Source organism: Larimichthys crocea, chromosome XVII (genome assembly GCF_000972845.2).
Source record: "Larimichthys crocea isolate SSNF chromosome XVII, L_crocea_2.0, whole genome shotgun sequence".
Lineage (NCBI taxonomy): Eukaryota > Metazoa > Chordata > Actinopteri > Sciaenidae > Larimichthys > Larimichthys crocea.
In genome coordinates, this window is record NC_040027.1 from 11,021,079 (window position 1) to 11,038,395 (window position 17,317).

Below are 17,317 nucleotides of genomic sequence, written 5' to 3' on the forward strand. Positions count from 1 at the left end.
GAGTCGGTTCAAACAGCCGGCTCTTTTTAACCTAAAACTCGAACGGGTGATTTTCACTTGATTTTCATTGTGTTGCTGCTGTTTGAGTGGCATAGGTAGATTCAGGCTGCTCACTGGTGTCATTAATGGTATGTTTGTTTCCCTCCTCCCATCTATGTGACTGTTAGTGATAGTGAGTGCCATTTTTTTTGTCTCTCTCTTCCACAGTTGTCAGTGATGCAGAAAGTCTGTGCCTTCACCAGACAAGGCTCACATGTCCCAGGAATGGGTGGACCAAAGAACAAGTTCCCAGCTCCATTATTTTTTTTTGTTAGGAAATTTCTCCTTATAGATTAGCTGATTTTTCAATAATTTTGCTGCCTTTTTAAAGGGTCCCCCATGGTACCTTTTTAAATTTTTTATTTGATATTGTATATTGGGAAATTAAAGAAGAGTACAGTGGTCCCTCGTTTATCACGGGGGATATGTTCCAAAAATAACCCGCAATAAACGAAATCCGCGAAGTGAGTTTTACAATTATTATACATGTTTTAAGGCCGTAAAACCCCTAACCACAAACTTTTATACACCTTTTTACACACATTTTGTACAGTACTCCCTTAATTTTTATGCTGTAAAAAAAAAAAGCATGCAAAATTACACTCAAAAAAATCTGCGAAACAGTGAGTCCGCGAAAAGTGAACCACGATATAGCGAGGGACAACTGTACTACAATTTGGCATACAGTGTTGTACTTTTACATAAATTCATGAAAACTGTATATTATCCGGGATATTATATCGGGTAAAATATACCCGACGTTAGTGACGGTGTTACTAATTTTAACGTTAGTGTTCTAGTGAGCTGTTGAGTGATAGTAGAAAAAAAGAAGCAGCATTTGGACCCATTTTAAATATTTGGGAAACACAAAGGCAGAATGCAGAATTTTGCAAAAGCCAAGCTGTCGTATTGAGCAGGCTCCACAAACAACCTTCACAGACAGATGAGAACTGTGAATCCAAGTCCAAGACAGTCAACAGCTGTCCTTTTTTAAAATAGTTTTTATAGGTGTTTCTATCTGCTTTGTCTCGCGGAGTGATTCTACAAGCTAGTTAGTGCATTCATTGGGCGGTTTCAGAGAGTCATTCTTTCTCATCGTTTTGGTCTTCTCATAACGCCTTTGTGATGCATCAAATCATTCATAAAATTAACCCTAGACTATGTGTGCTGATTCCTCTGCAGTCCTCGGGATGCATATGATACCAGAAATAAACATCTAATCACTGGGAAAAAAAGAAGACTAAAAAGTACCACCTTGTCTCTTGCATGCAGGGGGACCGCAGATTTGGAACGAGCTCGATGAGAGTTTAAAAATGGTGAAATCCATCTCCACCTTCAAGAAAAAGTTTCCTTGAGGGAATCATCCCAATGGGATCAATAAAGTGCAGTCTAATTCTAAGTCTAAGTCTAACATGAAGAGCCGCTCTTCTTGGTGAGCTGAGTCAAATGATCTGGCTCACTAAAAATAACCGAACTTCCCATCACTATTACAGATCAAACAGCAAACAGGTTATCCAAAATGGATTTCAAAGTTCAAAGTTCAAAATTACGTAACCTGGCAGTGTCTCTGGAGGATGTTTTAGTTCCATGTGTACAGGTTTTGAGATAGGCCTATCTTTCACTTTGATTTCTGCGTGACATCAAAAATTACACAACTTACCCTCTCGGAAATAGTTGCACTGATTTCTCTAGATAGTCTATAGCTGAGCTGAGGACAGTTTCTGACAGAAAGAAACTGTCTAAACAAGCACTGTTATTATTTTTTCATGATATCAGAATCAGAATCACTTCATTGGTCAGGTGTGTGTACACACACAAGGAATTTGACTCTGGTTCACTGTGTTCTCAATTGTGCATACAGATATAGACATAAGTAGTTTGTTTAAAAGACACGGGACATGATAGGTAGGTGCAAACATAACATAAAAACATGAAACATAAGTTTACTCATTAGATTATAGATTCAGGGCCCACAATTTAAACGATTTCAAGTATTTATTTGTTTTTGTTTTGTTTTGTTTTTACATATTTTGGGCTTCCAGCTCAGAAAAAAACATGCAAACAGGAATTCAAAAAATTAGAATACTGTGAAGAAATCACCATTTACTTCTCAGTCTTTGCAGAAAGGAAATTAGGATCTTATCAAATCAGTCAAAATATGGTACTTTCTAAATGATATGTCAGTGTTAAATACTTGGTTGGGAATCCCTTTGCCTTAATCACTGCCTCGATGCGCCATGGCAAGATAGAGATTCGAGAGATATAGATATAGATTATATATATAATATATATATATATAATATATAATATTATATATTATATATATATATCAGAATCTGAATCAGAAATACTCCCAGGTGGAACATATTTTTGTTACAATACTATACATACTTCTTCTTCTTGTTCTTTCTTTCTTTCTTTTTTTGTCTTTCTTCTTTTTTTCTGTTCGGTCGTTCTTTATTATTATTTATTTATTTATTTTTATTTATTTTTTTATATGTAGTGTCCATAACATCATACTCATTATTACTGGTAAATAAAACCACAGAATTTTTTTTTTTCCCCACTGGTATGTAATTGATTTGTTGCTCAAATTATTAATCAGCCTGTGAGACAAAGCTGGGGGCTGAAACAGCCACATAATCAGATAAACCGCGTTCTGTGATTGGACAAAACATTAGTATAAACCAGATAAACGCGCGCGTCTGTGATTGGACAAAACATTCGTATCAAACCAGATAAACCGCGTTCTGTGATTGGACAAAACATTAGTATAAACCAGATAAACCGCGCTCTGTGATTGGACAAAACATTAGTATAAACCAGATAAACCGCGTTCTCTGATTGGACAAAACATTAGTATAAACCAGATAAACCGCGCTCTGTGATTGGACAAAACGCATCACGCATCATCCTGGAAGCCCCCCTATTTCTTTTCTCGTCGCCACCGGATGACGAAGCCAGTCGGTTGTAAACAACATGGAGGAGCGAGAAGCTCTGAAGAGAGAGATCGAGCTGCTGCAAAGTAAAAACACGCTTTTATTCAACGCGGACACTTTGTCCGAGAGCGAAAGATGTGACGCAGTTTAAATCCAGAGCTGTCGTATGAATGTGAAGCCCGCGCTTTTTAAATATTTTAGACAAACGGACGTTAACGGTCAGTTAGCTCAAACTAACGTCTAAAAAAAAAGAGAGACGTTGGTGTCCAAATCTGACTTTATCCGTTATAATATACTGTAAGGTAGAGTAGCGTCGGTGAATGTGCTGTGTTATGTTTGTTTTGTTATTTTACTGGACGTTAATAACTACTGTAGTTAGCTGTTTAAGCTGTCAACAGGTTTAATAGTTCACCGTTAACCGTCAACTGTCTGTTCAGCTGTAACGTGTAACGGAAAGTTACAACACTATTTTTTTTTTTTACTTGTGTCTGGCGTAGTAAGTGAAAGGTAGACGAAGACTTGATACTGGTGGGTGACAAATAAAAGTGTAAGGTCCACCAGAGCAGCCTCAGTGCTCCTTTAGTATCTACAAGAAAGAGTCTGCAGAGACAAATGATAAATATATATTTAAGTAATGACAGTAGGACAGACTTTAACAGTCACTGAATGATGGATACGGAAAGGTAGAGCATGAATTAAAACATTGTGGAGAAATTGCTGAAGTCAAAGGTCAGCGGTGAGGTCAGGAAGGAAGGAAGTGTTCAGGAGCCTCTGATGTCTTATGCTGTATTATTTATTGACGCTTGGCCAAGGAGAATTAGAGACACTCTCAAAGTTCATCAGAAGTGCCTGAGTCGGTCTCACATTCTGCCGAACTCGTGCTGGTGGATAGACTTTAAATCCAAAGATAACACCACAAATACTACACGCCCAGAATTAACCCATGCAGGTGTTATTGTCAGCATATTCTAGTCTGGAGACACAGATGTTTGTTTACGCAGATTGGAACGCCAACAGCAAGATATCTATTATGTCTAGGAAGGCAGCAACAGGTCTCTTTGACCCTGGCCACCACAGTGTTGAGATAGACTGGCACCTAGTCAAAGCCAAACAACTAATACTGCAGAGGACCTCAAGGCCCACACGTGACCTTGTGTTACCTAAGGATAGAAAATTCCATGATACTTAGTATCTACAAGAAAGAGTCTGGAAGTCTGCAGAGACAAATGATGAATATATTTAGGTAATGACAGTAGAACACACTTTAATGGCAGTTTTGCCTACAGACAACAGTCACTGAATGATGGATACGAAAAGATAGAGCATGAATTAAAACAACTATACAGCTAAACATTGTGGAGAAATTGCTGAACTCAAAGGTCAATGGTGGTGTCAGGAGGGAAGAAAGTGTTCAGGAGCCTCTGATGTCTTATGCTGTATTATTTATTGACGCTTGGTGAAGGAGGATTAGAGACACTCTCAAAGTTCATCAGAAGTGCCTGAGTCGATCTCAATGGTCAGACTTTAAACCCCTACAGATAACACCACAAATAATATACACCCAGATTTAGTCAAAGAGAAGCGTTACCGTCAGCACATTCTAGTCTGGAGACACTGTTCTCTGTTTATGTTAAAGAAACGTCAATAGCAAGCTTTCTGTTACATCTAGGAAGGCAACATTAGGTCTCCATCACAGTGTTGAGATAGGCTGGCACCTAAGGACACCTAAGGATAGAAAATTCCATAACACGAAGCATCCAGATTTGCTAGATTTCTCAACTTTTCCAATAATGTTTCACCTGTCTTCAGTTCGTTGTGGATTATCTAGACACTGATTGTAAAAATGTTGCTGTAGAGATGTTTTTTTGTTATGTAAAACAACTTCTTTGTGTGGTTTCTGGTATCTTAATATTGTTTATCAGCCTGGAAGTGATTGTACAACAAAATAACTGTTTTTATTCTTTTCAAATTTCCAGATCTCATCAATGAACATAAGAGCGTCCATGGCGACACACCATTTTCAGGAGTTGAGCAGCGTCAGCCAGAAGCGCCGACATCAGCCAGAGTTCACAGCACATCTTTCATCCATCCTCACAGCTCCCGAGGGAGAATATATGCTCCTCAGAGCCACGCAAGCTGGAGGAAAACATACTCTCTGAAAAACAAGAATCCTCAATCCTCCCATGGACGTCCCTCAGCTTCTACCACCTCCTTTGTTCATCAGTCTAGTTCCCACAGTATATCTAACAGCGCCTCACTGCCCAGCCACAGCAGAGGAGAGGAGAGTGAAAGAACTGCCAATTTATCATCAGGGATCTCTCCACAGAAGAGAGAAGGACATGTCAGCAGCATCACATTGGGGATTGGGGGAGCTGCAACAGAGAAAAAACACACAGACTCGGCTCTGAGAAAAACAGGGACGTCTGTGTCTCAGCATGAAGATGGAAAAGGACATTCAAGCTCTGCGGGCACTAGTATGCAACATAGAACGTTTCACAGACAGACTCAAGAAGTTCAGAAGAAGTCTGAAAGCAGCCATGAAGTCCTGCCAGGAAAGAAAGTCAGTGCTCCCTCAGAAGTCTCCTCTTCAGTTAAGGCCAACTCCTCAACCAGTTTACAGAGCAAACCTTCCCTGACAAGCAAAACCAGCACTGAAATCAAACAGACTGTTAATACAACAACTCCAGTTATTCTCACTGCTGGTAATACCGGACCATCTCTCTCTGCTGCCTCTAAAGTATTAAAACAAGCTTCCATTAACCCCACATCTCACACCAGCCAGGGCCAAGTCAGTGCATCTTTTCCAAAAAAATCCAAGTTCACTTGGGTAAAGAGCCAGAATGTGGGTGGAGTGGAGCCTACACAAGCCAGTTCCATGTCCTCGCCCACAGGTAAAGCTGTGGCTGTTGCCCCAGCGTCAGTCTCAAAAACTGGAGGTGCCACAGGAAGCTCCCCCTTATTCGCTGCCAATAAGAGAACCCCCGCCAAGAAGTTACCTCGGAAGCTAAGTCCAGTCACTGTAGCCCCCAAGACCTCCAAGTACAAATGGGTCTCCTCCTCTGCTGGAGCTCAAGCTAAAATATCTCGAAAATTGCTCTCGCCCAAAGCCCTCACTCTTTCCCAGAGAGCTCTGGAGAAGGGAGAGGCCACCAAGAAACTCAAAGCAGCCTCTGCTCCCTCTGCTAAGATAAAAAAGGGAACTGCCGGTTCCCCTAACAGCTCCTCACTGAGTAGCCGCTACCGTTGGAAGGCTGGAGGTCAGAGTACCTCTGCAGGACTGACAGGAGGAGCAGCCCGCCGTAGATCTGCCTTCCACTGGACGTCAGAAAAAAGCAGCAAAGCAGTGAAAGGAGGTCTTGTTGGTTCCCCATCTGTAACCCAACGTACCTCCCTTACACCCTCCTCTTCCCCTGGTGGGTTCAAGCTCCGCAGCAGGATGAAAATAATTAGGAAGCCTGCTAATAGGTAAGCAATGGCAACATACACATGATCTGTGCATTTACTTCAAGGTCTTAATTCTGCCAGAAGGTGGCAGCAAAGCACGCAGACTATTGTCTGTACAACAAAGAAAATAGATTTTCTCGATCATTTGTTTAAAAGTAGCCTCAAGTGTATCACTGATTCCACTGTTTTCTTTTGCCCTCTCTCCTGTGGCCACAGTTGTGGTGGGTCAGAGAAGGGGATCAGCCCATCAGCAGTAAAGTACTCCCCACGGAGCCGGATACACAGCTCCACCCGAAGTCCCATAGGCGTTAGGAGGACATCCTCCAGGGAGCTTGTGTCTTTTGGTAGACACAAATTGAGGAGGCTCTCCACCACCTTCTCAAGGACAAGTAAGGAACACACACACACACACACACACACACACACACACACTACGGACGATAGTACAATGGAGTATCGTTGTTTGCTTTGTTCCGTTCATGAAGAGCAGTTTTTGACTAATGAGCAGTTAACCACCACATGCTTATCCCTGCAAAACAACAGTACGTGATTAAGAGAGAGCAAATCTAATCTGGCTAGTTTTGGTACAACTTTGTTGTCTGTGGTCTTCTAGTATAAACGCTAGAACCATGTTTCTGATCAGTCCTTAAGCCTAATTTAGTATGACTGACTGACGGCAGCTAAAGTTTCCAACAACCAGTTAGTGAGTTGGAATTACATCCTACAGCCATTTGGTGGTGCTATGACAACCTTACATCATCAGACAAGATCCTGTAACATAACTAGGAACAAGGTGGTCACAATTAGTCTGATGTTTGGTGTATTACTAATTTGTATTGCCAATTAGGTATAGTCTTCTGAATTTAAATGGTCATAGGTATTCTGCAAAGATGGCAGGTTTGTACTTTCTGTAATTACACAGAATCATTGCTTCCACTTGTTTTGTGTGTCACTATTTACATCTTTCAGCGATTCACACTAGATATGCCACTTCATGACTCTTCTGTTCTCTCTTCTGAGATGTTGTTTGCTCCATTCTTTTATTTTATGTCTGTTTTTAGAATTTTAGCTCTTAAAAACTGAATAAAACTCAGTGTTACCATCTGGGAGATTGGCTTTTCTGTCATAATTGTTAATGTGATACAACCTCTTTATATCTGCCAGTCACACCCCAAAACATCCCCACGTGTCACTGTGTTTTATGCAGCGAAGTCAGCACAGAAGATGTCAAACATGCACTTAGTGGGCTGATTCGTCATCGCAGAGCTCTTCGGGTCAAACAAAGAGTCTTTTGAGTTACACTTTCTATTGATTGTGGTTTTATTTACAGCAAATTGAACATGCCAAGAGAATCTGTGGAGGCTTGAGAGGATTCTCACGTGGTTCTTTGGTTCTTAGTTTATTGCCCTTCTTTCAACTTTGGCACCACGATGCTCTTCGATGCTTGTGTTAGTCTTGCACCACCCGTCTCCCCTCTAATTGCCGTAATACATTGTTTTTGTAGTTGGTTCACGAGGAATCACTGTATGCTGAGGGGAAATGATGTAGTACGCCTACTGACAGTTCAGTCAATCTGCAAATTACACCACCAATTGTAATTCACAAAGAGAAAACTATGTGTTTGAGATTTAAGGCTTATTTTAGTTTTCCAAAATCTTCCTGCAGCAGTTTTTACTTCCATCCTCCAAGTAAATCTAAGCAGCACACCAATTCTTTTAGTGCGAATACACTACATACAGGAAGCCTCCTTTTTATAATTGTTATGTACTCCGGAATAAATAAATTGGCCCTTCAGTTGTAGCTCTGACAGCAGCCGTTCCAGCCGTCTCCAGTAGAGGGCAGCAGCTCACATCCGTGTAGTCCTTGTTGGGGCTTTGTGTTGCTCGCTGTCACTAGAGAGGCTTACAGGCAGACTATAAGAGGAGGAGGGGGGAGGTTAATTGATTGCCCAATTCAGCCGTGATGGCGAACAAGTGCCGATAGCGGGTAATTTGCAGAGGTGGAGGCAGGCAGCGCCACTGCTATCAAGCCCTGGCACCACTCTCCCTCCAGTAGATAAAAAGGAGCTAATGCATAATTATCCTTTTGCAAATTGGATTGTTTTAACGAACTGTAGAATATAGGCCTAACCTGATGGAAAGCAATCATTGTTTTTACAGCCCCCCCTCCCTCTCTCTCTCTCTCCACCTCCCTCCATCCTCTTGCCCCTCCAACCCTCCGGTCATTCTGCGTGTACCCTACACGCCTCATGCCCATCTTGGTGTAATCTCCCATACTCAATGGAGTCAGAAGACATTAGAAAAGCCATCACTATTAACATTAGGCTTTATTCGTCCCCATGGCTCTGTGTCTATCAGTCTGCCTCTCTTTTTCGGATTCCTTAACTTTATGCGTCTTTTCTCACACCTTCTACACCTCCTCCTTCCCCTTCCTCCTTCATCATTCCTCCGTGGGTCTCATGTCATGTGGAGAACCCGAATAGCCTTACAGCAGGAACACATGCATCTCTAATTAAAGATGGGCATACAGAATCAGAGACACAGGAAAGGTGGAGCAGGGGTGAACACAGAGGAAGATGGAGTGAGGAAAGCTGCTCGTAGCCGTCTGTGCCTCCGATAAGAGCTGCTAATAAAGAGCAAATTGAATTACTAATGATGGGAAGCAGAGTCCCTATAGATGAGCCCGTTAAAAACAACCTTATGACCACTCACACATGCATGATAATACACTCGCAAACAATGTGTCTTAATTTCCTCCTCAATGGCCAGCTTTAGCCTCCCCTCGCCATGGCGGGCGTTTCCTGAGGTCCTTCGATATCTGTGGTTTAATTTAAAGAGGGCATAAACCTAAGTAAGCAGTTAAGGGCTGTAATGAATTGAGAGGGGTGTGTGTGAATGAATATATCTATCTTATATGTATATATCTAAGCGTGTGTGCTTGCATGTGCCTGAAGACAGCCATGTAGCCCAGATAATCTAATAAAGCAGATAAATGTCAGGAACGGACAGAACACAGAGAGGAAGAGTGCTGAGCCGTGCGGCTTCGGGCCCCATGTGACTGACTTCTGGAGCGTTTTAGGTCTCTATCTCACTCCACTTTCTCTCCTCCCTCACCATCTCTCATCCAGTCTCTCGTTCAGTCTTTTTTTTTCCTCTCTGGGGCTGTCTTCGCTGCTCTGCTAATACGCCTCGTGACTTTTTTTTTTAAAGCCCAGCGCTGTATATCACCATGCAGACTGCAGGCATTTTCTGTATAATCTTAGTCTAGGTGTGAACTTAATGTCATGAGAGTTCATCTGGATTCTTAAATCACTTCCAGAATAAATAAAATTTGAAGAGCTAACGTAAAATGAACATCAGCAAATGAAGATACTGGAGTAAGTAACTCCTAGCTGTAAATAATTATTTTCATTATTGGGTAGTCAGCTGATGACTAAAATCTCAGTGACAATGTCTGTTACAAGGTGACTTCACATCTTTTATTTGACCTCAGATCAACTAAATAATGATTAGTCAAGCCATCTGTGTTATTAATTGCCAGCTATTTTAATAATGGATTAATTGTTTTGAGTCTTTTTTTTGTGATAATCTTTGTATTCTTTAGTCCTCTGTGACAGTAAACTGAATATCTTTGGGTTGTGGACAAAACGAGACATTTGAGAATGTCGCCTTGTGCTTCAGGAGGCACTGATCAACATTTTTCAGCATACTGATGACTATAATGATTTGAAAAAATGATCGTCGGATAAATCGATAATGAAAATAATCATCAGTTGAAACCCTAATTTTTCTTTTTTCTATACTTGAACTTTTACTACAAAGAGAGAAAAGAATGGCATATTTACTTACCGGTATATACTATCACAGCTACCTGCACAGGTTAGGATATAGAGAAAAAAGCTATAAAATAACTAAATTTAATTGAAACATTTGAGGGATTATGTGTGGCTTAGAGAGACGAGGATCTAGAGGATCGACTAAACAAAATAAAGTACAGTTCAAGCCAACTGTCCAACAAAATAATGAATGAAGGAGAATTGGACTGTGCTCTGGCTTCACCTCACAGAGGTTTTTACTTGAAAAAAGCACATGGCCTTACAGGAAATACAGTTGAGTTGCCAGTGAAAAAGCTCTGTGGTTTTTAGATCGAAGAGTTTTTGGAAATAAATGTAACATCCGTCTCTGTTCTTGCCTTGAGTAGTTTATGTTAATGATAGTGCTGTTGATTTTGATCAGAAATGTTCAAGCTTACTTTCCTGGTGGATTATTTTGTAACTGTGTGTAATATGGTGACTGTCAAGATGGGGTGAATGAATTATTGCTGTAAGGACTTTGTAGAGTTGTAGGATTGTGTCTGATGGATAAAACTCATGAAAACAGTCAGACTAATGCCGTCTAATTCTCTCTTATTACTCTGAGTTAGTATTTACAAGTGGACTTTACAACTGGTTTGACTTCTCGGCTGGTTCTCAGCTGTTTATGTAAATCATCACACGGGTCAGACTGTTGACCAGTTTGTGTGTTGTTGTAGTAGGAGGTCTCTCTCACAGTTACAGTGGTGCCACCTTTCTCGCCACCTCCTCGCCCCTCCTCTTGGGGGATCCTGTTACCGGGCCTACAGTGGTCCCATTTATTTCACCCATAAATCACGCGTGCTGCTCTGCATCGAGGCCGTGCTCTCTCTGACATTTCTCTGGTGATCGGTGTGTACGGGTACATTCGAACATAATTGGGATAATATCAACAACCTTGCCAACCTGTGTAACAATTCGAGGAGCTCGGGAGACCATTTTTCAGAGTCCAGTATCAAGTTCTTAATAAAGTAGAACGTCCTGTGTTGAGTAGTGATCAGAGCACTTATTTAGTCATGAATGAATGAACTGAATTTACTTGTGTATTACGTTTCAACCGCACAGACCAAAGGCACCTTTGACTAATGTGTTTATAGTGAGATTGTAGTCATCGACAAAGATGTGATTCATTCATCATTACAAAATGGACAAAGACACGTTACTATTTAGTTTTTTATTCATGAATGAAATGAGTTTGTTTCCTACCACAGGGCCTCCAGTCTCATTCAGAAGTACCTGTTGACCAGTTACAGAGTAAAAAGGTTCGCTTACCGCTGTTTTAAGACCTCGTTAGAAAGGTGCTCTTTAAGAAAATGTTGATTTGCCCGCTTCAGAACAGACTTCCATTTCAAGCCATTTGCTGATTGCAGCAGTGATGTTGTGTGTACTAAAGAGCATCTCACGCCGGCAGCATCGAACACGTGACTGAACAGCCTTCATTGTTGCTGCTTCTTGCATGTCCTCTCATCAGGATCTGCCAGCGCTGTATTTCTGAGTGTAGTAAACTCTTCTGGAAAACAATCATTTCCGAACATGCTAATTGATATTTAAAGGAATACTCCTTCAATGAAACGACCATCTGGCCATTGCATAAGTAAATGGGCAACGTTCAACTGTCTGCTTGTGTCTCTTCGTCATTTCATTCACCACCTGCCTTGAAAGTTCAGCGGTCGGGTGCATGCATAAGTGACTGAAGTGGAATGATGCAAGTAAAACGGGAGCAAGCGAGAACGCAAATCTTTAGCTGTTCCTGGGAAATGTAAATCTGAGGACTCGTGGTTCACCAAAGACTGGCTAGTTAAATATGACCTCATGCATTCTCCATGGCCAAACTAGGCCACGCTGGGTCCTTGAGTTTGAGGGAATTGCACTTGGAAAGTTCTTGAATAGTCCATGAATTTGATGTTTAGGTGTGAATGTGAGTGCATTATTGATCATGAAGGAAAGAAACATTTAGATGAACAATAAATTCCACAGAGGAATCTTGTTTTTGCACTTCTCTCTGTACAAACCAATTTGTCTACATTCAACTCCACTGTCTGCCAAATTACTTCCTTGCAGTCTGAGTTGTCCAGATGCTCTGTCTCGTCTTGGTCTTCCCCGAAGACTGCTAATCTGATCCTTAGAGTATTATTAGTAGTCTTACTAGGTTATCATTTATATGCTAAAACCTTAACTACTTTGAGAGTGAATAAAAACCTTGTTTCTTAGTGTTATTGTCCAGAAAGTAAGAAAATTGTTTTTGGTTTAAGGATGTATTTTTAGCCATTTTTAGTCTTTGGACGCCAGTCTCTCGAGCTCAGCCTGTCCTTTTTGGACTTCAACTTGGCATGACGCACGTTTGTTTATTTCTGTTTGTTTATTTGCATCACTCTCTGGTTCACACTTGCTCCAGTTTCTCCCACTTTTCCTTCACACCGCAGCCACTTGTCCTGCTCTCTCCTCTCACTGACCCCCCCCAATGTTTCATGTCCACACACACACACAAACACACACACACAGAAAGGATATTAACTCACTGTTTGTTTGTTTGGACATCTCGACGCACAGCTGGTGCCGCTATGCGCATACTGCAGGCGTCATTCTATATCTAATGTATGTGTACGCTGATCTTCCCAAGTACTTTTTATTGGACAAATGATTTTAATAGTTTGTTTGTGAGTGTGTATGTGTGTGTACAATTCTCCCATCAGCTGCTTTTTTACATACCGTTCCCTGAATGCCATTCCCCAGTGCTCCCATAGTATCATCAGTTGGACGACACACATACACACACACACATTTGCACTGTGTGGACCTCAGCCTAATGCACAGACACACACAGCCGTGCACACACTGGCATTCTGCTCATTCCTCTGCACTTTCTCAGGCTCTCTGTGTCAAACAGGTGGACCTCTGTCTTCTCTTTCCGTCCGTCTCTGTCTGTGGTTTTCTCTCTCTTCCTTTTTCTTTTTATAACTGTCACCATTTGTCACACCTCCAGAACTGTTACATTGCCATAATGATTTTAGGCAAGAGCTGCTGTTGCCATTGCAGACAGAGAAGGAGAGCTGTAAGGGTTTTTTGTTGTTTTCCATGTTTGTTTTTAGCATTTCGAAGGAGTGAGCATGTTATGTTTGTGCCTATAGATCAGCTGAATGTCTCTTTTGGTTGCTTATATGATTCAGTTTCTCTTGTCATGTCTTGGCAGAACGGGCTCAGTTTAGCTCTCTGCCCCGATGAACAGTCACATTTGGCATTTTGATTAACCTCTCAGGACCCATGGAACCACACATGCCAGTCTTCAGACGCCTGTATCTCTACAGTATGTCCACATGAATAACCCCTCCTCGTCTGTGTTGCAAGACCCCTCCTCCTTGCTGCCGACTCTCATCAAACTGTCAACTGGCCATAATTAAAGTTGTGACTCATTTGAGATCAACATGCAAACAGACCTCACTGGCCTCAAGGACACACAAAGAGTCACAAACATAACACATCGCTAAACCTGTTCAAATGACTGCATAACCTTTATGTTGAAAAGGTTTCAAATTGCTCAACAGTTCTATGTATTTTCTTCGAGAAGTATCCGTCTTATGGTGTGTTCTAGATGTTCCCACAGTCTTTTTTGACAGAACTCTAAGGTCAGAGTGCTATTTGCTGTCATGAGGGGGTGTTTCTAGCCTATGCATCTGTGAGGAGGGGATGAACGGCATGTGTTGAAATGTGTAATCAATACTATTGAGCCCAGAAACTTTAGCCTGAGATGAGTGTGACTCCTTCCCAGTTAAGGAGGTAAATGTTTTCTTGGTATCCAAAGGAGTGGCCCATGTGCCAACCTGTCTGAATAAATCAGAAACCTAACAGGACGCAGGCAGAGCCTTACTAATTATTTGAGAACACATGGCAGGCCATGCCTGTGTCATTTAATGGTAAATGGCTTGGCTGGGGTAGGAGGTGTTGCTGTGTTCTGAATACAGTCTGTGGGTGTGTTATATACAGTACAGTTATACAGTTCAAGTAATGATTTTTATTTGACTGTTGTTTGTGATTATACCAGTGTTTTCAGGGCTCTAATCTGACCCAAAGCCGTGGTACAGTTTTGCACTTTCTGGTGTCACCGGTTGCCAGGTTTCCTCAGAGAGAGGATCTAAACCAAGTTGGGCTACATAAGGGTAGAGTAACTGTCGTGAATCGTTCGGTTGAGGAATGAACTTCAGAAATTAGATATTATTTTTGCAATAACTTCTTCCAATTGGTCCTGGATGCAAAATGTTTAGAGTGTCGTTTTGGTAACAAAATGCCTGCAGTCACACCGATAGATATAAAGGTCACGTCCGATTCGTCTTGTATTTGGAAGATTCCCAGCTCGATTCGATGCCCAGCTGTTCTGGAGAGTATGAATCGCTAACCGCTCGTGATGAGCAATTTGGCACCTTGCATGGAAGCCTCTGCCATCAGTTTATGAATGTGTGTGATGAGTCAATGTTGGCATGTGTTTTAAAGCTCTTTGAGTTGTTGGTAGGCTAGACAAGCACTATATAAAAGCCTCAAGTCTATTACCATTCACTATGTGGACATGCATGTCAGTGCCTGAGATTTACCCAGGCATTGCCTCCAGCAGGGTAGGGCTCCTTCACTAGGAAATCTGAACAAAGTATGGGTCAAAACTTTCAAAAACACTGTAATGGTCCTTCAACAGTTGTTAAAAATCCACTGAAGTCAACTTCCATGGATCGAAACTGTTTATTCTTTCTCAGTAACTTGTGCCAGTTGTATGTGGTTTGGTTTTTGTTGTCTGTTCTGGTAACAGGGAGGAGAAAGTCAGGGGCCGTTAGGAACCACACCATAAATCTTCACCTTTTGTCAGCTGGAGAGCATGCTGGTATAACTGCACACCCCCTCGGCCCACTTTACCCCCCGACCCTATGACAGTAACCTTATCTCCCCCAGCTCTCCTCCATATGTCTGCACACACTGACGTGTTACCATAATAATCATTGGGGGTTTGGTGCTTACGTGGGAAGACGAGCAGAGAGTCTGAGAAGCGCTCGGCATGTTAATTATGCCCCCCACCACACACACACACACACACACACACACACACACACACACACACGGACACATGGTAGAGCTGGGATTGTGTGACTGGTGGGGATGGTCACTGGTTGGTCGTCATGGCCAGGGCAGGATTATTTGGGCACTGGCCATGGCTGTTGACATGAGTAGTGGTTTATGACTTTAGGGGCTTGTTGGGGATTTCTTGGAGGTTTATAAATTGTACCGAACAGTTTAATCACATAATGCAATCTTCTTTTTAAGGGGGTTGACCTGTATTTTAGTTTTACAGAGCCAAAGTTGAACTGTGGATTAAATTTCAGTTCCTCTGGTCCAGACTACACTTTGTTTTTCTTTTTTGGTAGGGACAATTTTAGACTCATGGTAGATAACTTAGAGGCCCTGAGGAATAATCAATCAACTAATAAATTTTCTCATTCACTTACTGAGCGATGTGTTCAGTTTTTGGTTGTCTGCAGCTGTTTTTTGGGGGGAAAAAATTTTAAAAAGTAAAGAAACACTGATATCAAAATGAGATTTAACTTGCTATTGGTTTTTGTTGCCAAATTGTATCAAACCACATCAAAGAGTTTGATTGTCTTAACTAAGACTTTTCCCCCTAACTTTATTTAATAATAAATATAAAATGATATTAAGAAATACTTGACATGTGAATCTATGGTTTTAAAGGCTTTAAAAAGTTAAATGCGACCATGTAACTGATATCAGTTGCAATTTTTTTTTAATGTCTGATGCAAGTTATCATGATCTCTGCAGAAATGGAAGCATTCACAGCTTCTTTCTCTCAGCTAGACAACGTGTAAGTCCTATCACCACATAATGTTAATGTAGATATATTCTCCTCTTTGTTGACCAAATTCTGGGGTCAGGGATGTCCAGGCATTAGATGTATGTTGTTGTGTCATCACTGCAGAGGTCACATGAGCGCACACCAGAGGTTGCGTTAGATGTTCTCCTTGTCCATCATTTTGACAGACAGGGTCGTAAAAATCTCATCATGCATTTTTACCCATTTTAATCTTAATTTGTTAATGAGCAGTCTCGAAACTTTAGTCTAATTAACACATTTACCTCCAACTGTACAGCCTGGTTTACTGCAGGTGGTCTTCATGTGGTTATTGACAGTGCTGCATCTGAATGACTTAATATGACAATAGATTGCCTTCAGTGTTAATCTGTCAAGATGACGGACAGCCTTCAGATTTTTCTAAGCACACATAAGTTCATCCACCATGGTGCACAATCTGTTTTCAGTACTCTCCACAGTTTGCTTTCTACACTTCTTCTTTCTGGTCTTCTCTCTGCAGTCACATTCCATGATTGCTCACCCACACCATCACTTTATTTCTCTACTTCCTCCCTGTCCACAGGGATTAAACGTATTCCTCTAATTAATGTCTTGGCTGCAAGTCTCAGTAGGTTGGTGGAGCCAAATAGGGGCCAAGAGCCATATTCCTGTAATTTTAGTGAATCTTGTATGGTTTCTATCTTTTTTTCTTATCATCTTATCTTTTTTTTATTTTTATTTTTTTTATCCATCTTTTCCATTTGTCTCCATCTTTCTTTCCCCCTTTTTAGTCATATGCCCTCCACCTGGCTCTCCATCCAAACCCCAGACTCCAGGTCGAGGCCTCAGGCTGAGAAGAAACCCAACCCTTTTATCTTCTTGACTTTTTTTTCCTTTTCTTTTTTTTTTTTTTTCAGCCATTCCAACTTTCCATTTCCATCATACCGGCCTGGACACCCGACCCCCCCTGGTCTATTCTGGTCTTGTTGAGTTATTCAGTGACCCTCTACTATCTCCCCCATGGGTCCCTACTACTCTTTTTCCTCCCATCTCAGTGCCTCCTTTCCTCTTCGGTCACCACTCATCCCCTCCTTGCATGTCTTTCCTTTGGGTATTTGTCCCTCCCATGGGGAAAGTTAAGTTTTGTCCATTATCTCAGCCCCCTCCCTGGGTATTTGACTGTGTGCCTCCAGTCATGAT

At 41.5% G+C, this 17,317-nt stretch overlaps 1 protein-coding gene across 2 annotated transcripts in view; it reads left to right on the forward strand.

Moving 5' to 3' along the window:
• Window positions 1-2,931: 2,931 nt before the first annotated feature.
• Window positions 2,932-17,317, forward strand: part of zc3h3 (zinc finger CCCH-type containing 3) — a 60,832-nt gene continuing 46,446 nt past the window's right edge. For both annotated transcript variants that reach the window (XR_002042827.2, XM_010749793.3), the window contains exons 1-3: window positions 2,932-3,064; window positions 4,955-6,443; window positions 6,639-6,811. Coding sequence is in view for 1 of the 2 variants with exons in the window: in XM_010749793.3 (XP_010748095.3) it covers window positions 3,019-3,064; window positions 4,955-6,443; window positions 6,639-6,811 (1,708 nt within the window). In the remaining variant the exon portion in view is untranslated. The remainder of the gene's footprint in view (window positions 3,065-4,954; window positions 6,444-6,638; window positions 6,812-17,317) is intronic.